We start from the raw sequence: 23210 nt of genomic DNA, 5'->3' as shown, positions 1-23210 counted from the left end.
CCTCCCAGACCTCACTGTTGCTGCTGACAATCACTTGACTCACGGCTCCTTGCTCGACTGGGTGGTTTGCCTCTGGGATGCAGGGAAGGCTGAAGCCCGTCTCAGTGTCCTGGGGCTCCAGTCCCTCCCCTGGTCTGCCCTGGCTTGCTCTGCCTCCCTGGAGCGGCTGGCTTTTGTCCCAGTAGAGCATGGGAACAGCTCTGGCTTGGAAGCAGGTCTCACCTCTCCCACCGGGCAGGGTTCTTTTCCTGTACCTGGAGACGTCTGACAGCCAGCACAAGGACGGATGGGTCCTTCCACCATTGGGTGTGGGCAGAGGGTAGTTAGGTGTGCTGGGAAAACCGAGGGAGAGTGCGCCATTCTCCCCTTCTTCTAGACTCAGTTTCCCCAGTCATCAAAAAGAGTCAAGTGCTGAGATCCTGTAAAGCTGCCTGATGGCCATGCAGCTTGGGGATGGCCCTCGACCAGCCCTGGAATCTGAGTTAGGACAACTCTGAAGGAATGTCTTCTGACCACATCTGCATATGGGATCTATGTATTGCCTAGGGTGGTTTATGTGCCCACTTTATAGATGAGTATACCGAGGACCAGCAAGGATGAGCATGTACCTCATCTAAGGTGGCCCAGCTGGCAGCCTGTGTAATCAGAACCTAAACTAAAGCTCTTCATCTCTGGCAGGCAGAGTCCTCTTGACTCCGTGAAGGACCCCTGTGTGCAGGCAAGGCTGGGGTGCTGGGCTTCTCAGCCCCTTTCTCATCATCTGCAAGCAGGTCCAAACTGACTTCTTCCAGCATTTGTTTTGTGTCTGAGCCCTGTCCTCTGTCATGTCTATCCTCAGCCAGCCTCAGTTTCCTATAGATCAATAGATGCATTTCTAACACTTTAAGAAGGTTGTGCACCTAAAGCATCTGGAGTGACAGTCTTAATGCAGTAGTTAATAAAAGGCCTTGGCCAAGGCCTGAGTAGAGGAAGTCAGCGGGCGTTCTCGAGGTGACAGCTTGAGGGAGGAGTAGGGGTGGAGCCGTAGGATGGGTGGGAGGTGACCCGCCAGTGCTGGGGCAGTGCTGGAGTTGCACCGGAGGACCCAGCAGTTGGCTTTCACATCCATCAACTTCCAGAGCCATGAGCCGTGAGTCCGACCCCAGTGCCCCCACGCACCGCACCGGAGAATTCGGTGGCCTGCAGGCGGAGCCTTGAACGCCAGGCTCAACTTCTCTCTCCTCTTCAGGAAGGAGTCTCTCGCTCCAGTTCCCGCTGCTGCTGCTCCTGCTGCTGCCGCCACCCCCTGTCCTGCTCGCAGACCCTGGGGTGCCCTCACCGGGTAGGAACCCCCCTTCCTCCCCCCCCCCCCGCCCCAATGCCCATGGTGATCCCGAGTCCTGGGCTGCTGGCTTGGTCCATCTCCCTCTTCTCCCTTCCAGAGGGCCCCACTTCCCCTTTCTGCTCCTGGTGCCTGGGAGTGGGGTGTTGAGTTTGTGGGATGAGGCTCCCTGGAGAACTGCAGGGGTGTGGCCGTGGCTAGGGCCTACCTAGGGTCTCTCTGGCGCACAGCCAACTGAGCTCCGGAGCCGGCAGGGGGAGCAGAGAGGGTTCTTTAATTTCACCTGTGCTGGGCTGCAACTTTCCAAGCAATCTCCATACCCCCCCCCCCGCCCCGCCCCAAGTTCTGGTGTGTGTGTGTGTGCGTGTGTGTGTGTGTGTGTGTGTGTGTGTGTGTGTGTGTGTGTGTGTGTGTTTTGTGAGGGCTCTTTGAGGGAGGAAGCTGCAGGAGCCAAGGGGAAGGCAGGCTGGAGAGTGAGTTCCCATTCTTTAGCCTCTAACTTTTGGGGGACTAATCCTGACGCTCAAGCTCAACCTCCCCCACATGGGTAAAGACAGGGGCTAGGGTGCAGCACCAGCTATCTTGGGAACAGGGAGGTGGAAGAGAGGTGCACACACACTGATGGGGAAACTGAGGCTCAGTAGGTATGATAACACCCCCAAGTCACATAGTGCATGGTGGGCTCAGGATTTGAACTCAGGGCTAGCCTAATCCAGAACTTCCCAATACCTGCAATGGGCCCCTGCAGTTCTGTCCTTTTTCCCTCCTTCAGGCCAGTACCAGGTTCCAGGAAAGAAAAAGAATCCTCTCTTCCACCCCAGCCCCTCTCCTGTCTTTTCCTCCCCTTTCTCTAGTTCGGCTGCCCACCTATAAACTGCGGCCAAGAAATGTTGGCAGTGGGAGAGGAGGGATGGGAGTCTTGGCTTTCTGCCGGATGCTGCCAAGACTTGGAGCTCAGAGGAGGGAAGAGCAGTGTCAGAGTGGACTGGGACTTCTGGAGGAGAGGGTTTGTGTGAGATGATTTAGGGAAACCTGTGCAAGAATGGAGACTACCCCCCCCCCCCCCGCCCCCTCCCCAAGCCTGGATTTGGGAGGGAATATTTCTGACCCAGCACTTCAGCCTACCAAGCTCAGTTCTGGGTAGATTTTTCTTCAGTGCTTTGTGGGGCAGATGTGCTAGACCCATTTCATAGAACAGAACTCTGAGACGCCGAGGAAGTGGGGTCACTTGTTGGAGATCCCACAGTGAGCTGGAGGTAGAGGCAAGGCTGGCCATGCTGGCCATGGGCCTGTACTGTCGCTGTCAGAATGAGTCCAGCTCCCATTCTGCCCCTGACCCCACCTGGGCCCCTGAGTACCTGGCATCGCTCACCTGTCTTCCTTGCTTGTGACTCCTGGGGAAGAGGGGTAGAGCTTAGCTTGGAGGGCACTGCTCTGCTGGGAAATCCACAGTGCTCAGCATCCAGGTCCAGGGTTTGGCTCTCTTTAGCCAGGGAGTGGGCATGAACTGGTGACCCGAGCTGCACAGAGGATCCAAGCAGTGATGGGAGCCATAGTATCCCTTCCACTTATGCTCATAGTGCCGTAGTGGAATTTTTCTGTTTTGCATCCCACAGGTTTCTTCTGTGCCAGTCTTTGGCTGGGGCCCTGGTGACACAGAACCCAGTGGAGCTCACAGTCTAGTGGTGGAGACAGATGCTAGGATTGCTCTATAGGGGGCGAGGGCAATGGCTAAGGGTGAGAGAAGCAAAGGATGTCAAGGAGGGCTTCTTGGAGGAGGTGGCATTTATTTCAACTAGACCTTGAAGGAAAGGAGGAGGTGGTGGGAGGAGGAGACTGGTTTTCTGCTGGAGTTCTGTGTGAGTCTTTCTTGCAGGAAGCAGTAGGTGTTGGACAGCAGAGCTTGTATTCAAGGGTCCCTGGGAGCATGAAAATGAGGACAAGATGATTCTGGGTTGAGCCTAGAGGCTGAGAAGCTGGTCACAGACCCCTGAAAGGGTTAAGTACAGAACTGGACAGGTGGGTGCCTGCCTGCCCTCAAGTCCGCAGTAAACAGTGGCTCAAACTGGTTGGGCACCTGCCTGGAGCCCAAAGCTACAGACGTCTTTGAGGGCAGGAGGCCTCTACTGCTTGGTGGGGGAAGAGATAGTGCCCCGTTTGGAGCTCAAGACTGTGCTGGGACCCACAGTGTTCAAATGCTTCCCTTCCAGAGCATGTGCATGTGTGTGTGCAGAAGTGTGTGTGTGTGTGTGTGTGTGTGTGTGTGTGTGTGTGTGCTATAGGGTCTCTCTATGTAGCCCTGGCTGTCCTGGAACTCACTCTGTAGACCAGGCTGGCCTTGAATTCACAGAGATCTACCTGCCTCTGCCTCCTGAGTGCTGGAATTTAAGGCATGCACCATAATACCCAGACCATTTAAATGCCCCATGCCTAGCTAAGGAGAGGGCATGCATGACCTGGCCAGTAGAGTTGTGTGCCAGGCTAAGGAGCCTGAGGCCAGCTAACTCCTGCATGTGGGGTGAGACTTGAGTACACACCAAAGCCTCCCTCTGTCTTCCTTGACTGCTCCTGTCTCCAGCCCCAGCTAGGTCTGTGGACCCAGAGGGGCCTTCCTTTCCTGCCGTAGGCTGCTGATTGGGCCTGCCACAGAGGTGTCTGGCCTGGATCTGCCTACAGGCATGGTGTTGGGAGGCCCAGGCCTGATTAATCAGGCTCGCTTTCCTCTTGACTGCCACATACTCTCCGCCCCCGAGCCTCTGTAAATATTATGTTTAGGGGATTTGGGCTCAGCCTCTTCTCTTCTGCCTGATGCCACCTCCACATCCACACCCAGGAGGACTGGATGCTCCCCAGCCACACCTGTCCCCTGCCCTGCTTGCCTCTGAGTCCAGATCTCCAGCTTTTGGGCTGGAGGACATCTTACTCAAATCCATGGGTGGGTTTTAGAGCTGGGAGATCTGTGGGCACATGAGCTGACTGCTTTGGCCTTTGGGTCTGTGTCTTGCAGACACAGTGGCTGTCTATCGTCCTGCTTCATGGGCGTCAGGCACTCAGTGAGAACAGTTGCAGAGTCCTGTGCCGAGGGCTGGAGAATGATGGAAATAACCTAGGGGAGCAGCTTGGCTTCCTCTAGAGTACAGACAGGGTGGGGCGGGGTCAGAGGAAAGCATCCTTTGAGAGACCTGCTCTACCTGCTTATAGGACAGACAGGCAAGCAAGGCCCCAAGTGTGGAAGGGACTTGTTCATGCATACAGCCAGGGGCAGCACCACGTCTGAGTTCATCTTCCCTGTGTTCTTCCTTGGTGGCCGACTTGTGCTTGGGTGCGGGTGACTGGAAGTAAATTAGCCTGGGTGCCTATTCCTCCCCGATGGCCCCTTACTTCCATGAAGAAAGGTGGGTGGCCTCAGCAGAGTGGTCCCCTGTGCTAGGCAGAGGACTGGGTTGGCATGGAACCCTGCAGGTTTGAAGTCAGATGAAAAGGACGACTGTCCTGTTGAATAACTGGGGAGGTCTGCTTATAGCAGGAGACAGTGGCCCCAGGCTCCCACATTCACCTGGGATGTGCAAAGTTCACCTTGAAGAAACAGCAACATCCGTGGCCTTTGGATCAGTGTGATTCTGCTCTATCTCTCCCCTAAATCCAGTCCTAGACATCCCAGGAGGAGTCAGGCAGGGCAAAGGAAGGAGGCTCACATTTGCTTCTGCTGCCGGAGGCTGTGGGGTTTGAGCCTCTTGCCTGCTCTGACCTGGAGTTCCTTATTGTGCAACAGGATGCTTACCCATTTTCCTCTGGGGTGCTGGAAGACAAATGCACCCTGGGGAGGTGGGCTCATGGACTTGGTCAGTGACAGCCCAGTTTTCCCAGCATGGCTGTCACGGTCAGCGGCCCAGCGGCACCCTCTCTGTACACTTTCGTGTCCCCCAGCTCCTGCGGCTGTTGTCCCTGCCCAAGAGGACTTTTCCTGTCTTGGGGCAGCTGGTGTTTATGGAAAGAGGGTGGGGAGGGGTGAGGGAAAGCTGCCACAGTCTGGTTGGGAGGGAAGGCCCTCTTCTGGCTTGAGACAGGACGTTGGTGCTGCAGGAAACTCTGGTCAGTTGCCGAAAAAACCCTGGCAGCATCAGGAGGCCTCGGAAGCTCGCCTCAGGGACTGCTGGGGAGAGGAAAGCATCTCTCTGCCTGGCAGGGAATGGCTGGTCTCATCACGCCGTTTTATTAGTTCCACACACATTTGTTAAGCTTGGTCACCAGTGGTTCCCTGAATGCACATGGGCCAAGCCCAGACTGTGAGCCCAGTCCAGTAGGGAGGTGGATGTCTGGGATCCCTCAGGGCAGGAAAGAGAGGCAGACTTCAGAGTGGGGACTTGGTGAGCCTTGAGCAGGGAGCAGAGCGTGATTCCTTGGGGAGGGCTCAGAGATGTGAGAAGTATAGTCTAGGTAAGTGTGGGGGTAGGTCTTTGGGGCCTGAGGGAGGGCTGCTGCAGCCCCTTTGAGCTTCTGAACCTCTTGAGACTTCTGTTGAGGTACAAGTAGGAAACTGGAGCTCAGAGGAGGCCTGGACCTTCTTCCTGTTCCTTCTGAGTGGTAAGATTGTTTCTTATGGGTATGGGAGAGCTCTAGGCCAGAGTCCCGCCAGGCTCACAGCAGGTGAGTTGCACTTGAGCAATTGATACCAGGAAAGCCCTAGTCCCCGTAGGCTGGAAGCGGCTCCAGGCCCCCCCTTGGTCTTTCTGGGGCTGTGCCCAGCTGGGGAACATCCAGGGATGTGGAGGCCTGGGGTCCTGTCAGCTCTCCTGTTCCTGGCTCTTGCTTGCCAGGTCTGCCTGTGGCAGCTTGATAAGGCCTTTTTGTCCAGCCATCTTCCCCTTGGCTTCTCTCTTCCAAACTCCTGCCAGAGATCACAAAAATATCATTGTGGGGTTGTTCAAAGTTACCAGGGCTTAAGCAAAACTATTTGCATGGTTGGTATTATTTTTGCTGGTATATGTGTGGTGGTGGTGGTTCTGGACATCTGGAGGCCCCTGGAGGCGGGAGGGTGCTGCACTGTGGAAACTGCGGTGAGGATTCAGGCTGGAGGTGTAGGCCCTGCTCTGGGTCAGTCCTCCTGATGTTGGCCTCTTTGATGACTGGCCAGCCCATGCTAGGTTGCTCTGACTTTTTGCCACCCTCTCGACCCTTAATCATAAGTCACACACAGGGTCAAAGTTCCTCATGCTGTTGGCTCTGTGCCCAGAAAGAGAAGCATTTGCAGAAGGGATCTCAGCATTTCTGTGAAAGCCAGAGGGAGGTGCCTCCTGCCAGGAGCCAGGGGTCCTGGGTCTACCTGACTTTGCTCTATGGTTTTGGCCAAGCAATTCTCTCTGAGCCTCAGTTTCCCTGGCTGAGCAGTGTGTGAAGGAGGGGCTGGACCTGGATGAACTGAGTGAGTGTCTGACAACTGCTCAAGCATCACTGAGACCACAGAGAGATGGCAAGGGGATGACAGGATGGGGAAGGGTGGGGGTTGGGCACAGGGAGGGACTTCACGGTTGGGGGTTCATGAGGTGAAGTGGGGAGAAAGGAGGGTGGATGCAGAGTTCATACACCATCTCAGGAGACTTCCTCCCAGCCAGGATCTTAGAGTATAGACCCCATCTTCACTTAGGTCATCTGAGCCTTTTAGGGCAGCTCAGATCTTGGGGTTCCTCTCCCTGCCACTTGTCCTTTATCCTTGGTTCTGAAAAACCTCTTTCCTGGAATTGGTTGCTGAGCCTGAGGAGGATGGGTAGAGAGGAAATGAAGGGATGGACAGTTGGCCTGATATGACCATTTCCTGGTGACTTTTTCTGACCTCAGTTTCCCCACCTGCAAAGTGGGCATGATGAAATGTGTTCCCTCCCTTATGCAGAAATGCAAGGCTAGTGGCAGATCCTATTTTCTTAGTATCTAGGTGCTCACAACATGGCGGCGGCGGCGGTGGCAGGGGGTGGGGGGGTGGGGGGGTGGGGGTGTCTGGGAGAACCTGCCCATACCCTGGTCTCCTTTCTGAAGCCTCCACACATACCCTAGTCACTTGGCTCTGAAGAGGCAGGAAGTGAGCCCTCAGAAGCTCACAGCAAGTTATCTTATCAGCTGCTTCCCAGCCTGGGTATCAACAGCTTGGGTCTGGACTCTTTCCCTCACCCCCTTGGTGACAGCAGGGAGGGAGGGGGACTTTCTCATGGCCTGGAGCATGGGCTCGGCTGGAGGTCCAGGGCAGGGGGTGGGGTTTATGTCTATGGTGCCGAGTGGGGTTGGCCAGAGAGGAGTCCAGAGGTCAAAGGGCACTGTTTCTGTGCCCTTTCTCCACACTCGGGGGAGGGATGGGGGGGCGGAGTGTGTGGGGTCAGGAGGCTACTTGAGAGTGTCCCTAATACTTGTTTCTCATCCACAGTCAATCCCTGTTGTTATTATCCGTGCCAGAACCAGGGTGTCTGTGTCCGATTCGGCCTCGACCGCTACCAGTGTGACTGTACTCACACGGGCCACTCGGGCCCCAACTGCACCATTCGTGAGCTGGGCCTCAGGCCGCTTCTCTCCTGCTCCTCTGGATCTTCCTCTATACCCTGACACCTGCTTTCCTTTCTGGCTGTGGCTTCTTTTGCCTCCTTGTTTGGCTTTGACCCTGCTCAAACATGGCTTCCAAGTAAGCTCTTTTCTTGGTCCATTCCACTCTGTGGTGGCTCATGTCCATGCTCCTTGTCCTCTGTCCTCATTTTGGGTCCTGGCTCTTTCATGTGTCTTTATTCCTAAGGGTGCTGCCCATAGATTCCTGTTTGGTCCCCATTCTCTCACCATGGGTGGCTCTGGTCTTGTCAGAAGAGATGGACTCAGTGGTTCCTACTGTTCCTGCAGCTGAGCTTTGGACCTGGCTGCGGAATTTCCTGCGACCCAGCCCCTCATTCACCCATTTCCTGCTGACACATGGGCGCTGGTTCTGGGAGTTTGTGAATGCCACCTTCATCAGAGAAACACTCATGCGGCTGATACTCACAGGTGAGTGTGGGACTGGGCCCCTCTAATCTGAGGAATGAGGAATCACCCCAGTTGTTGGGATTCTTGGCCTCTGATAAAAACAGTGGGTGGAGAAACTCTCTGATGCCAGATAAAACAAGGCCCAGCATAGGAGGAGGCAGGGATGTGGGGTGGGATGGGAACAGCCTTGTCACCATTATTTTTGATCTGCAGTACGGTCCAACCTTATCCCCAGCCCTCCAACCTACAACTTAGCACATGACTACATCAGCTGGGAGTCTTTCTCCAATGTGAGCTACTACACTCGAGTTCTGCCCTCCGTGCCCAAAGACTGCCCCACACCCATGGGGACCAAAGGTGAGGGGCTGTGGTGAGGGGCTGGCCTGGGTTCTCCTCTTCAGGCAAAAGCAGGCAGAAGAGTCATTACTGACCGATGTCATAGACAGGTGGAGCAGAGCAAGACAGTTGACATGTCTAGGATAAGGAAGAGGACAGAAAAGGCAGCTAAGGTTCTTCTTAAGGTGACAAGTAAAACCAGAGGCAGGTTCTCCCAGACGAGCCCTCATGTTGTGAGCACCTAGATACTAGGAAAACAGGGTCTGCCACTAGCCTTCCACTTATTTTCTTTTTAATTTTTCTTTATTAAGAAACTTTTTATTCATTTTACATACCGACCACAGATCCCTCTCTCATGCCTCTTCCTGTTCTCCCCCCAGCCTTCCCCACCCAAGCCAACCCCCCATCCCCTCTTCTGAAAATGTAAGGCCTCCCATGGGGAGTCAGCAAAGCCTCGTACATTCAGCTGAAGCAGGTCCTAGCCCCTCCCCCTGCATCAAGGCTGTGCAAGGCATCCCACCATAGGTAATGGGCTCCAAAAAGCCAGCTCATGCACCAGGGATGGATCCTGATCCCACTGCCAGAGGTCCCTTAAACAGACTGAGCTACACAACTGTCTCACCCATGCAGAGGGCCTAGTCCAGTCCCATGGAGGCCCCACAGCTGTTGGTCTAAAGTTCATGAGTTCCCACTGGTTTGGTTGTCTCTGTAGGTTTCCCCATCATGATCTTGATGCCCCTAGCTCATAGAATCCCTCTTCCCACTCTTTGACTGGACTCCTAGAGCTCAGCCTGGTGCTTGGCTGTGGATCTGCTTCCATCAGTTACTGGATAAATAGTCTTCCATTTCTGCATAAGGGAGGGGGAACAGCACATTTCATCATGCCCACTTTGCAGGTGGGGAAACTGAGGTCAGAAAAAGTCACCAGGAAATGGTCATATCAGGCCAACTGTCCATCCCTTCATTTCCTCTCTACCCATCCTCCTCAGGCTCAGCAACCAATTCCAGGAAAGAGGTTTTTCAGAACCAAGGATAAAGGACAAGTGGCAGGGAGAGGAACCCCAAGATCTGAGCTGCCCTAAAAGGCTCAGATGACCTAAGTGAAGATGGGGTCTATACTCTAAGATCCTGGCTGGGAGGAAGTCTCCTGAGATGGTGTATGAACTCTGCATCCACCCTCCTTTCTCCCCACTTCACCTCATGAACCCCCAACCGTGAAGTCCCTCCCTGTGCCCAACCCCCACCCTTCCCCATCCTGTCATCCCCTTGCCATCTCTCTGTGGTCTCAGTGATGCTTGAGCAGTTGTCAGACACTCACTCAGTTCATCCAGGTCCAGCCCCTCCTTCACACACTGCTCAGCCAGGGAAACTGAGGCTCAGAGAGAATTGCTTGGCCAAAACCATAGAGCAAAGCCAGGTAGACCCAGGACCCCTGGCTCCTGGCAGGAGGCACCTCCCTCTGGCTTTCACAGAAATGCTGAGATCCCTTCTGCAAATGCTTCTCTTTCTGGGCACAGAGCCAACAGCATGAGGAACTTTGCCCCTGTGTGTGACTAATGATTAGGGGCTTGGGGGCTTGAGCTCAGGGGGTCAGTCTTCTGTGGCAGGCATTTTTGTCTGCTGAGCCCTGTGTGATTCTGAGGTACAGTCTCCCTGTGTAACCCAGGCAGGCCTTTAACTGGAGATGTTTTTGCCCCAGCCTCCCCAGTGCTGGGGTTTCAGGTGTCCACCACCATGCCTGGCTTTTGATAGGGGATTTTAAAACAAATTCCAAATACCAGGCCATTTCCTTGGCAAATACTTCAAGATCTTTCTTTACAGCCTACCTGTAGGGAGGGAGGACAGGTCCTGAGGAGGATGCTCTGGCCTTCCTGCTTGGGACAGTTTGCCTGGGGACTTCTGGGAGCCCAGTGGTCCCCAGGGCAGGAAGATACAAGCAAGACCTAGGCATCTACTGTTCTTTCCTATTTCCCTAACCAGGGAAGAAGCAGTTGCCTGATGTTGAGCTCCTGGCCCAGCGACTGCTGCTGAGGAGGAAGTTCATCCCCGCCCCGCAGGGGACCAACCTCATGTTTGCCTTCTTTGCACAACATTTCACCCACCAGTTCTTCAAGACCTCTGGGAAGATGGGTCCTGGCTTCACCAAGGCCTTGGGCCACGGAGTGAGTGTGCGGGGGGCTCATCAGCACATGCAGGCTCTTACCAGAATCCAGATGATCTGAGTGGACCTTTCTCTGTCCTCAGATAGACCTTGGCCACATTTATGGAGATAACTTGGAACGACAGTATCGCCTGCGTCTCTTCAAGGATGGGAAACTCAAGTACCAGGTAGTGTTGGCTTGGAGATGGGACTGTGGGAAGGGTCTCCCTCATTGTCTCTTGCTAAGATGGCTGGGTAGGGGAATGGGCCAGAGATCAAGGGCTGGGAGAAGCTAACAGGGCAAAAAGCAGATAAAGAACAGGAATGGCTTCCCATGTCCTCCCATGTCCTCCATGGCTTCCCATGCCCCCCATGGCCTCCCATGCCCCCCCATGGCCTTCCATGCCCCCCATGGCCTCCCATGCCCCCCCATGGCCTCCCATGTCCCCCATGGCCTCCCATGCCCCCCATGTCCCCCATGGCCTCCCATGTCCCCCATGCTCTCATGGCCTCCCATGTCCTCCATGGCTTCCCATGCCCCCCATGTCCCCCATGGCTTCCCATGTCCCTCATGGCCTCCCATGGCTTCCCCTAGCCTGCTGGAGATGCTTTCATTCATTTTGCTGTCCTACTTTGTGGAATGGGCACCATGGTGGGACTTGTGCAGGTGACTAAGCAGTGTTCATCTTAGCTATAGGCCCAGTCATCAAGGAACAACAGTTCAGTGGAGGTCATGTATATGAATGCCAGGGTATGGGGGAACCACAGTCCGTCAGGGGTCATATACATGAATGTCAGTGTATGGGGGAACCACAGTCCATCAGGGGTCATGTATATGAATGCCAGGGTATGGGGGAACCACAGTCCGTCAGGGGTCATATACATGAATGTCAGTGTATGGGGGAACCACAGTCCATCAGGGGTCATGTATATGAATGCCAGGGTATGGGGGAACCACAGTCCGTCAGGGGTCATATACATGAATGTCAGTGTATGGGGGAACCACAGTCCATCAGGGGTCATGTATATGAATGCCAGGGTATGGGGGAACCACAGTCCGTCAGGGGTCATATACATGAATGTCAGTGTATGGGGGAACCACAGTCCATCAGGGGTCATTGCATGAATGTCAGGGTATGGGGAACCACAGTCCATCAGGGGTCATATACATGAATGTCAGTGTATGGGCTGTAGCAAGATTTCTTGTGTAAACTAGACCTGCCCAACAGTAGTGTAAGCCTCATATGTAATTCACTTTCCTAGTGGCCACATTAACAAAAGTGGAAAACAGAGACGATGGATTTTAATGATGTTCTTTACTTAGGCTGGTAAGATGGCTCAGCTGGTGAGGGCACTTGACGCCAAGCCTGATGACTGGTGTTTATCTTCTGACCTCCATAGGTTCGCTTTGGCATCTGTGTGCTCTTGCCTTGTGCACACATAAATAAATAAATGTAATAAAATTTAAAAAGGTTTTCATTGGAGGTAGCCGATTTCTCTCTAGATTTCATAAAAATTATAATTGAATAAGCAGATTCATATACACAATATCTGAAACATCAGCTTTAAAATGTAAAGTTACAGGGCTGGAGAGATGACTCAGCAGTTAAGAGCACTTGCTGCTCTTCCAGAGGACCTGGGCTAGCTTCCTAGAACGCACAAAGAGGCTCACAACGATCTGTAACTCCGGCTCTAAGGGATCTGATGCACTCTTCTGGCCTCTGTGGGCATCCCCACACATGAGGCATATACACATACATACAAAAATAAATCTTAAAAAATGAAAATTTAAAACAAAAATCAAGTAAAATCTAAATTAAATGAAATAGAGGTCTTCACTCTAGCCAAATTTGGAGTGCCCAGAGGCCACAGGTGGCTAGTGGCCACTACATTGGATTACTGGAATCTGAACGAGCGGAAGGAAAATTCACTGGGGCGTCTTCAGAGCTGAGAACAGTACTTGGCGTATAGCTTGACAATGTGTGTGTTTCATGAATGGATGAAGAAACCACCACCCACCTAGTTACTCTTGTGTAACTGCCACCAACCAGTTGGTACCATCGGAGGGAGGGCCTTGAGGCCTGGGCTGTTTCTCTAGGAAGTCAGAGTTGCCACGGGATTGAGCAGGCCAAGAAGGGGCCAAGGTTGTTAGCTCTCCGGAGGGTTTAGCTGTGAGAAGACTTAGAGGCAGGAAGAGCAGGGGTGCGTGAGGAATGACTGGGTGAAGGGAGGGGAGCAGGGTGCGTGTTGTGTGTAGGCTTCTGATCTCTGCTGAGAGCAGAGGGCGGCTGGAAGTATTTCAAGCTAACGCCCCTAGCCTGTGGTGCTAGATTTGAGGATTTTGTTGTCTGTTTTTTAAAGGGGCACACTGAGTGCTGTGTACCTAAAAGGATGTCTAAGAGCAAGAGTTGGTCTAGGGCAGGCACTTAGAGAGTACCAGGCAGGTAGACCTGGGTTGAGAAAGTAAAGCTGGCACACAGGGACGGGATGTGGACGGAGAGGGACCTTGAGGAGGGCTGGAGTCAGCTGCGGCTGCTCTGCCCGGCCCCAGGTTGCCAGGCGGCCCTATCCCACAGGTGCTGGACGGAGAGGTGTACCCACCATCCGTGGGACAGACGTCGGTGTTGATGCGCTACCCACCGGGCGTCCCGCTCGAGAATCAGATGGCTGTGGGCCAGGAGGTGTTTGGGTTGCTCCCAGGGCTGATGGTCATCTCCACGATCTGGTTGCGTGAGCACAACCGCGTGTGCGACTTGCTGAAAGAGGAGCACCCCACCTGGGATGACGAGCAACTCTTCCAGACCACTCGCCTCATCCTTATAGGTGAGCATGTCCGAGGAGCTGGGAGGCAGGCAGGTTAGGCCTCTGGTGTTACTGAACCTGGGGGAGTCACAGCCTGAGCCCCAAGCTGGGTTTGGTCACCCATACTCAGTAACCCAATTAAAAGTAAAACAAATTAATAGTAAAAAGCAGGAAAAAGAGGTTTAGTCAATGTGGTCACGCTGGTGAGAGGGACAGTCGCTGGTGGCTGAGACCTGAGGCGGGGGCCTCCAGGCTGTGGCTTCAGGTCCGGGATGTGTTGCTGGAAGGATTTGCAAAGCCGCTTAGTGGGAAGGCTCTGAGCACGTGAGACTGGCAATCTTGAATCCCAGCTTCCCCTTGTGCAGCCACCCAGTTTGGTGATCTCCAACACACCAGGATCAAAGCCCAGCTTACCTCACCCTCAGGAAACCCCAATTTCCCCTCTCAGTCTATCAGCCTTTGTGGAGTTTGGTAGATTCTAGGTGACTCAGGGACGAGATATTTTTGTGTCTCCTAAGTGGGGGTGAGTCTATTACCTAAAATGTCAGATGGCTTCCTGCCTAGGAGCTTGGACCCTGACACCTCTGTCCTGACCATACTCTGTGAGTCACCACCTCTGGCCATTACTGGGTATGGCTGGTCCCAATTACAGTGTTTAATTTACTGGCTTCTGGAAGAGTCAGGCTCTGGGGATAAGAACAGCCTGAGGATGGACAGGCTGAGTTTTCTTTGGAAGTCTGTATCTCACAGACCTTTACCAGAGAGGCCAGGTCTCTGGCTAGAGGTTGCCCAGCACCTTGGCTGGTGGAGGAACTGTGATCAAGGTTGAGACTCTAGCTGACCTGTGTTGACATGGCTGAGACTGACTGTCCTATGCTTCACGTGACCTGATACATGGTCACATGGAAATCACATGGGAATTCATAGAGCCTACAGTTTACCAGTGAGGAAAGTGAGCCTCGGGCTCAGATGCCTACATGTTAAGAAGCTAGGATGTGAACTCATGTATGCTAACCCCAAATCCTGTGGCTCCAGGTCAGTTTACTAAAAAGCCAGTTCATCTATTGACCGATTGGTCCAGATACCAGTTTCCTTCACTTATCCACTGGCCAGCTTTCCTACTGGTCTGGAATCTTCAGCCGACTTCTTTCCTGGCTGCTCCTGTTGTGTATAGCTGCTTCCCCAGGGATCAAGGACTATCTCTGCCCACGAGATTCTAACATACAGAACAACACAGGAGAAACAAAGCACATTTAGACAAACCCAGGGCCACCCCCCCAGCTGTGGGGCTGCAGCAGCTGTCAGATGGAGTCTCTGAAGCCCTCCCCCCGCACTAAGGGTTTCAGTGAAATGACATTCCTCACTAACATAGCACTGTATTTTTATACTTTTCAGAGTTTCTCAGCTTAAAAAAATTTTTTAGAGACAACCTTTTTCTGAGCAGGCCATCCTGGCATCCACATTGCCACGCTCCTACCTTGGCCCCACAAGGTCTGGGTTTATAAACCTGTGGCTTGTGTCACCATTCATGACTTCCCCAGACCTTGTTTGTCATGGTCTGTAGGAGAAAGGTTACATCGAGGTTGTGAAAATAGTTTTTTTTTTTTAATTTATTCTATGTATTTTGGTGTTTTTGTCTTCATGTATATCTGTGCACCATGTACATGCCTGGTACCCGAGGAGGCCAGAAAAGGGCATCAGACTCCTGGAACTGGGGTCACAGATAGTTGTGAGTCACCATGTTGGTGCTGGGAGTTGAACCTGGGTGCCCTGGAAGAGCAGTCAGTGCTCTTCACCTCTTTCCATCTCTCTCTAGCCCCTGGAAACCGGGTTTTGATTACTGCCTTACTGGGTCCAGGACCTCCCTCTAGGGCAGCAATGTCCTTGTCTGCGTATCTCAGTCAAATCTGAGACAGTCTGTTTTCACATCCTCTTACAAGGACAGAAAGCAGAAGTGACCAAGGGGAATGAATGAACACCGCCAGCAGCGAGGAGACAAAAGCAAGCACTTCTCATGAGCTGTCCCGTTTCCCACGCGCTGAGCTCTGCTGACCCCATTTCCCATCTTCCCTACAGGGGAAACCATCAAAATTGTCATTGAGGAGTATGTGCAGCATTTGAGTGGCTACTTCCTGCAGCTCAAGTTTGACCCAGAACTGCTGTTCCGAGCTCAGTTCCAGTACCAAAATCGCATCGCCGTGGAGTTCAACCATCTCTATCACTGGCACCCACTCATGCCCGACTCCTTCAAAGTGGGCACGCAAGAGTACAGCTATGAGCAGTTCTTGTTCAACACCTCCATGCTGGTGGACTATGGCATTGAGGCACTGGTGGATGCCTTCTCTCGCCAGAGGGCTGGCCAGGTAAGCTTCAGAGAAACAGAGTCATCAGGGGCGGGCTCTGGGATCCGATAGACTTGGTCTAAAACCCAGCTTCCTCATCTGTGGAATGAGCATGGTGTTACTTCTACAGGTGGTTATAAAGATCTCTTTATGAATTCTCTCATGCAGGTGACAGTACCAGGGTTTATTAGTTACTTTCATGTTACTATGTCTCAAATACCTGACAGAAACAACGCAAGGGAGGAAGAATTATTTTGGCTCACAGTGTCCCAGCGAGGAAAGCCGTGACAGAGTGACCATGTCTGTGGTAGCAGGAGCTCAAGGCAAAGGATGTTCACATCATAGCAGACCAGGAAATCATGAGACAGGAACCAGGGTCTGAGCTGTAACCTTCAAAGGCTGGTTGCTGGTGACCCATTTTCTTCAGTTTGGCTATACCTTCTAAAGGTTCTGCAGCGCCCCCAATAGTGCCACCATTTGGGGAGTAAGTGTTTAAAATACAAACCTATGGAGTGCATTCCAGGTTCAGACCACAGCACAGGCATTACTCCAGATGAACAAGATTGACATGGTTCTTGGACCCTGTCCCTTTGGCACCGACACCATAAAAGGGAAACAGTCCAGTGACAGCATCACTCGGGTACTTGCTGTGTATGAGGGACCATGACAGGTACTGCTGCTGTCCTCAGAATGATAAGAACATGTTGAGGACCACAGTGCAGAAAGCCACGTTTCTCTGTCAACTCTGTGACCCAGACCTGGGTGTTAGTGTGCCGGCAAAGCAGAGATGCTAAAATTGGGCAGGCATTTTCCCTGGAGGAGTGGTGATGGCAAAGGGTGTGATTGTGTTCCAGATGGGGAGGACGGCATGCACAAAGGCCTGAGGGTTAGAGGGCCGGAAGTCTGAGGGACAGAAGAACCCTATTAGGATATGGTAATATACATGACAGTGCCTGTATGAAGAAATGCTTTTTGAATTCTATATTTCCTGTCCTCTGAACTATGTCTTTCCCCAAATTAATATGCTATAATCCTAACCCTCAAGACCTCAGAATAACATGTGGAGATAATGTCTTTAAAGAGACAATTGAGACTAACCAGGAAATTGGGGTGGGCCCTAACCCAATGTGATTGGTGTTCCTATAAAACAAGGAGATTAAAACAGACTCACCCAGAAGGAAAGTCACATGCAGACACAGGGAGGAAGTGGCTATCTATAAGCCACAGAGGCCAGCTTCAGAAGAGACCAAGCATCAGACACACTCACCTCCACACTGAGAATAAGCTTCTGTTAATTGAGACACCTATGTGTGGCGCTGGCAGATGAATGCGTCCCCTTGGAAGCCAGCTCCTCTGAAATCCTTCCTTCCCTACAGTTGGAAGCTCCCTTTCCCCCACCCCAGCTCTCTGGACTGTCATTCTTGTCTTGAGCCCTTTGCTTCTCGGTCATCAGTCATCATTGTCCCTCAGCCCTGTTAGGAAGCTGTGACACTTTGTGGATTTACATTTCCTCCTGGTAATTTGACTGCAGTTAGCATTTGCTGCCGCCTGTGTATGCTGGCAGGCTGGCGCCCCTGCTCTCTGTGGGGACACGGGTGTGAGAAGGGGTAGTAGCCTTGTGTGGGGCTGGATGGCTGTGAAGTGTGTGAGAGGTCTGGGTTTGAACTGGCAGAGGACAGCAGGCGTTGACTCTCAGGGTATAGAAGAGGGGCAGAGGCATGGCAGATCTGGCCTTTCTCTAATCATCAGCATGATGGCTACTGTCTGATGTTGCCATGTGACCGGCACTGTGACAACCTCTGTGCGTCTTTCATTCTTCATTCCCTTTATTTTACCACAACATATCGGGAGGATGCTCCCACACTCCCCATGCTTGCACATGAGGAAACTGTGTTTGTGTGCCAGGGTTTTCCAACAAAAAGTGGGTGGCTTGAGATAACAGAGACACGTCCCTCACTGTTAGGTGGCAGCAGGGCCACTCTCTCTGTGGGCTCTCGAGAGGAATCTGTCCTGTGCCTTTCTCACTAGGCTCCCACAATCCCTGGTTATTTCTTGGCTTGTAGAAGTGTCACTCAACTGTCTGCTCCATCACCTTGCCACACGGTGTCTTCTTCGTGTCTCCAGTCTCATTTAAGAGCGACCACGGGGCTGGGCACAGAGGCGCACTCCTGTAATCCCAGCACTCTGGAGGTGGAGGTAGGAGCACCAGGAGTTCAAGGTCACTCTAGCTCTGTGGCGAGTTCTAGGCTAGCCTGGGTTGCATGAGACCCTGTTGCAAAAACTTGAACACAAACAAACAAGGCATCACCTCTTGGATTAGGATTTTACCTAATCAAGTATGACTTTATTTCCGTCTGTGCCAGGGAATACTATATAGTTCTCATATCCATAGGAAATACATCCAAAGACTTCCCCTGAAATGGAGTATTGAACCATATACATGCTTTTTCCCTATACATACAAAGTATGGTGAAGTTTAACTTATAAACTAGGAACAGTAAGAGACATAATGATAATAGAAAATTGAATATGTATATCATGTTTCTGTAATAAAAGCGTATAAGATTGTCTTCCTCAGTGGTGTCCAGTCCTCATCCCTCTTGGGGTAATGTGAGTTGATATTGTGTCAGTGTGAGGAATGGGGTGAGATGAATGACCCAGGTATAGGATGCTTGGTTTACTGCGTAGGGGTTACCTGGGCATGGCACACAGATACCATGTAACTGACAGATGCCAGGTGATTGACAAGCCAGGGGGCTTGTGTAGTATGGACATGCTGGACACAGGGATGATTCATATCCTGGGCAGGACTGAGAGAGTCCTCATCAGATTTCATCATGCTGCTCAGAATAGCATGCAATTTAAAACTTAGGAAGTGTTTCTTTCTGGAATTTTCCGTTAAGTATTATCAGATTGTAGTTGCCTGTGGGTGATGGGAAGTGTGTAAAGCTAAGCCACCGACAAGATGAGACTATTACATCTTCAGCTAAGGTCACATTTGTGGGTGCTGCAGGTTAGACGTCAGTGCATCTTTGGGGTACACAGTTCCAGCCACACAGCTTGTCATGGGTAGAGCTGGGGTTGGAGCCACTCTCTGTTTGCTGTCCCAAGTTTGTTTTGCTCTGAGCCGTATGATTTCAATCCAACTGTTTTTCTTTCTGCTCAGTCATAGTTGTTCTATCAAAACAGATCTCAGAAGCAGAGCTTCCTTTAAACTGACTCTCCTTAACTATTATGACTTTTTGTGGGGTCTTGTGTGTGTGTGTGTGTGTGTGTGTCTGTGTGTGTGTCTGTGTGTCTGTGTGGCAGAGGTCAACTGTGGGTGTGACTCCTCAGGAGCTGTCCACCTGAACTTTCAGACAGGATCTCTTACTTGGCCTGGAGCTTGCCAAGTGAGCTAGGCCGTCCGTCCAAGTCCTGGGCATCTGGAGTCCTTCTTTTTCATCTGGACTTTTTCTCTCTTTCAATAAAAATGACACCACCTGTTGGTGTGACTCCAAGGAGTTCCAGTCACTAGAGAGTGGAGCGATGCACACTTCCGTGTTGTGGAGGCAGGGGAACTGTAGACTTCAGAATAGAATGACAGGGCCGAACTAGAGCCAAGCCACAGTGTCACAACATTCTCTGTCCTGGTGTGGAAAGAACGAGAGCCGCGGAGTTCTTCTTTTAGGACCTTACACAGGACGGTCTGGTTCTTAGGCTGACAGCTGCGCTAATCTCTTGGCAGATTGGTGGGGGTAGGAACTTTAACCACCACGTTCTGCATGTGGCCGTGGATGTCATCAAGGAGTCCCGAGAGCTGCGCATACAGCCCTTCAATGAATACCGAAAGAGGTTTGGCATGAAGCCCTACACCTCTTTCCAGGAGCTCACAGGTAGGCAGCTGCTTCCTGGACACAGTCTCTCCCCTCAAGGTCTGCACAGAAAGTGAGGGAGGTCACAAAGCCAGACACTGGGACAACACTGGCCAGCACTGTGACCGGGCACTGTAAGGGAAAGCAGTGGATGTGACGGTAGCCTGCTTTGGGAGAGACGGTGGCCTTCCCAGTGGACATGAGGGACAGATAGGAACTTCCCAGGTTGAAGACAGAGGGAGGGGGACTTCAGGTGTGGAAGCGGGAGAACAAAGGCACAGAGCTGTGGAAAGCAGCTACCCGTCTGGGAGTTCAGTCACAGATGTGACTGGAGTGAGTCTTGGGAGATGCCTTGGGTGAAGGGGGTTCACACCGAACTAGGATCTGCTGAAGACTTGGGTTTTATTCTGTCTAGTGGCTCCTAGATACTTACTTAGAAGGTTGATAAAAAGTGTCTAGTTGGGGATGTGGTTCAGTGGTTGAGAACTTGCCCAGCATAGATGAAGCCCTTGACTTAACCCCCTTAACATAGCAAAATAACACACACACACACACACACACACACACACACACACACACACACACACACACACACCACACCCCATCCCCAAGTCCCAAATGCTTTCTTGGAGATCATGATTCAACCAGTTTTCATGGTGCTCAAGAATCTGCATCCATGGGGCTGGAGAAAAGGCTCAGCAGTTAAGAGTGCGTGTTGCTCTTGCAGAGGACCCAAGTTCGAGTCTCAGCACCCATCTTAGGCAGCTCACAAACTTCCTGTAACTCCAGCTCCAGGTGATCTGATTCCTCTGGCTGCCATAGGCAATACACATATAGTTAAAAATAAAATAGATCTTAAAAGATCTCATTCGCACTCCCTCCATCCTCTATTTCCCCCCAGTTCCCCACATGTTGGGCAGTCAAATTGGATCTCTCTTGTTACCACTGGTGTGACAGACCCCTGTACCCCATAGAGGGATAGGTTTGAAGAAATGGATGGGCAAGTCCTATGTCTGTCTCTCTTTGGTCACCATCTGTGAACATGCAGTTGTCATAGTGGACAGATCCTGAGATAGGTAGATGAGTTCCCCATGATCCTGGGACAGTAATCTTGATGACTCTCTAGTCTCTCAGGACAAAGGGTTCCAAGAAGCAGAGAGTAGACTGGCCTGGCATATCCATCTGAACCTGAACACACACACACTTGACTCTAGGTTATTACAGGGCTTTGGCAGAGGCAAGGCCTTCAAATCTTTCTTGAGGGGGATGAAGACAGGCTGTTCTCTCCATGTTGTGATGGCCCAAGAATTAAGTTCAGAGACTAGGGTGAGTTGCTGGAGGTGAGCTGTTTGAGGACAGACCTAGACCACTAGACTCTTGTCACCACAGAGTCCAAGTTAAAGTGCCCATCTGTTCTTTCTTTCCTAACTATTCCCTGATACCAGCAGGGCCAGATTTTAGGACATTTCCCCTGTTGCCCAAATTGTTCTCCTAGAGTCTCCATCATCCCTAGAGAAAAACTGAATCTATAAGTTTCCATCCCCAGGTTGACCTTAACAAAGCTGTAACTCTGACTGTAGCTTCTCACTTTGCAGGAGAGAAGGAGATGGCCGCTGAGTTGGAAGAGTTATATGGTGACATCGATGCTTTAGAGTTCTACCCGGGGCTACTTCTGGAAAAGTGTCAGCCCAACTCCATCTTTGGGGAGAGTATGATAGAGATTGGGGCTCCCTTTTCCCTCAAGGGTCTCCTAGGAAATCCCATTTGTTCTCCAGAGTATTGGAAGCCCAGCACATTTGGGGGTGATGTGGGTTTCAACCTTGTCAACACAGCCTCACTGAAGAAACTGATCTGCCTCAACACCAAGACCTGCCCCTATGTTTCCTTCCACGTGCCAGACTCACCCGGAGATGGTGGGCCTATTGTAGAGAGACCGTCCTCTGAGCTCTGAGGGGGCAGGGAGGCAGCTTTTTGGAGGGGAGAGCTTTGCGTTTGTCTTTCTAGGATGCTCTGAGGCTGAGGTAGATAGAATGTCTGTTTCCTGCCTTGGCATTGTGAGAATTGACACTGACATTTAGAACTTTGGATCTTACCCTTGCCTAGAGTATTGTGATTTTGCCATTCTAGGATGCTGAATTCTTTGTTAACCCTTAAAAATATTAGGAGTGGATTTTATCTGGCTTGTCAGAAGTTGGCTCCTTGTTGGCAACCCAGAAGGAAGGTCTGAGTTCTGGTTGATTTAGAATATAGACTTAAAACTTTATATTATAGGGCATAGTGTGGTAACACACACCTTAATCCCAGTACTTGGGAGGCAGAGGCAGCTGAATCACTGTGAGTTTGAGGACAGTCTGTTCTACATAGTTGGTCACACAGTGAGGCCCTGTCTTCAAACAAACAAACAAACAAACAAACAAACAAACAAACAAACAAACAATTTTAGAATGTAGAGCTCCTAAGAAATTCCTCGAAAGTTACAGGGGTTCTTAATTTTCTTTCTAGAATCTGGGGACCCCTCCAGAATGTTGACTATCTGATTGGTGACTCAGAAGGTCATGTTCCTGGTCAATGATCCATAACATGGGCCAGATCAGTCCATACATGAATGTCTAGAATGTGGAATTGGTTAATTTTCCTGTTCAGTGAAATGGACACAGAACAAAAGAACTCAATGTCCAACAAGGACTGCCTTGCCCATGTCTGTTTCTATACCGAAGGGCAAGGAAGTCAGATGTTGTTCTTGGGAGTCACACTTAGACCCTTTCCAAAGATGTGGAGGGAACAGGTGGGAATCCACCTCAGCTCTGTCCCCATCTAGGTCTTTGCTCCTGGCAGCTGTTTCTCATGAAGCTAATAAAATTATCTTTCCAAAGTTGCCTGTTACGTATCTCTTTAAGTCCCATCTGCAAGTGAGCACTCATGAGGCTTTCCTCCTAACCACGGGACAGGTGTGCCCGAGGTCAACGGGACTTCCCAAGGGCATCCCTGGAGTCAATCCTGGCATGCATGTCTTCCCTTTGATGCTTCATCTCTTCTTTGGGGTATGGTCTGCCTTTGTCAGTCTGTTCATCTAGAATACCTAACTCCTAAGCCCTGGAGATGTAGCATCCAGTTCCTGCTAGCCGATTAAAATGGCCTTCTCTTACAGAGGAGGCAGGCGAAACCAGGGATACCCGAGAAGAAGAGCACACTACTCTGTGCCAACTTTTCACACTTAATTCTCATTTATTGACATTGGGACAGAATGTCCAGGTGACATGCCAGTCCCACAGGACCCAGAACCAGGCTTGGAAGCCAGTGCCGCTCCCTCCTGTTTGGCTCTTTGCCAGCTCTGATGTTGCCTCTGGCCTGAGGTTGACATGAGAGGCCCGGGGGTAGCTTCCCTTTATGTGCTGGCTGCTTGTCATGCCCAGTGCTCCTTC

General features: G+C 51.7%; 1 protein-coding gene across 1 annotated transcript; it reads left to right on the top strand.

Moving 5' to 3' along the window:
• Positions 1-967: 967 nt before the first annotated feature.
• Positions 968-22660, top strand: Ptgs1 (prostaglandin-endoperoxide synthase 1). Its single transcript, XM_015988766.3, has 11 exons — positions 968-1129; positions 1229-1321; positions 7734-7850; positions 8195-8335; positions 8528-8671; positions 10631-10812; positions 10895-10978; positions 13367-13613; positions 15669-15955; positions 19662-19809; positions 21384-22660. Exons 1-11 carry the CDS (start codon positions 1123-1125, stop codon positions 21737-21739), a joined length of 1806 nt encoding a protein of 601 aa, XP_015844252.1. The 5' UTR covers positions 968-1122; the 3' UTR covers positions 21740-22660.
• The last annotated feature ends 550 nt before the right edge of the window (positions 22661-23210 follow it).

The sequence above is a fragment of the Peromyscus maniculatus genome, chromosome 4 (assembly GCF_049852395.1).
Source record: "Peromyscus maniculatus bairdii isolate BWxNUB_F1_BW_parent chromosome 4, HU_Pman_BW_mat_3.1, whole genome shotgun sequence".
Taxonomy (NCBI): domain Eukaryota; kingdom Metazoa; phylum Chordata; class Mammalia; order Rodentia; family Cricetidae; genus Peromyscus; species Peromyscus maniculatus.
Note: the sequence above shows the minus strand (reverse complement) of the source record. Positions and strands in the feature narration are given on the sequence as shown.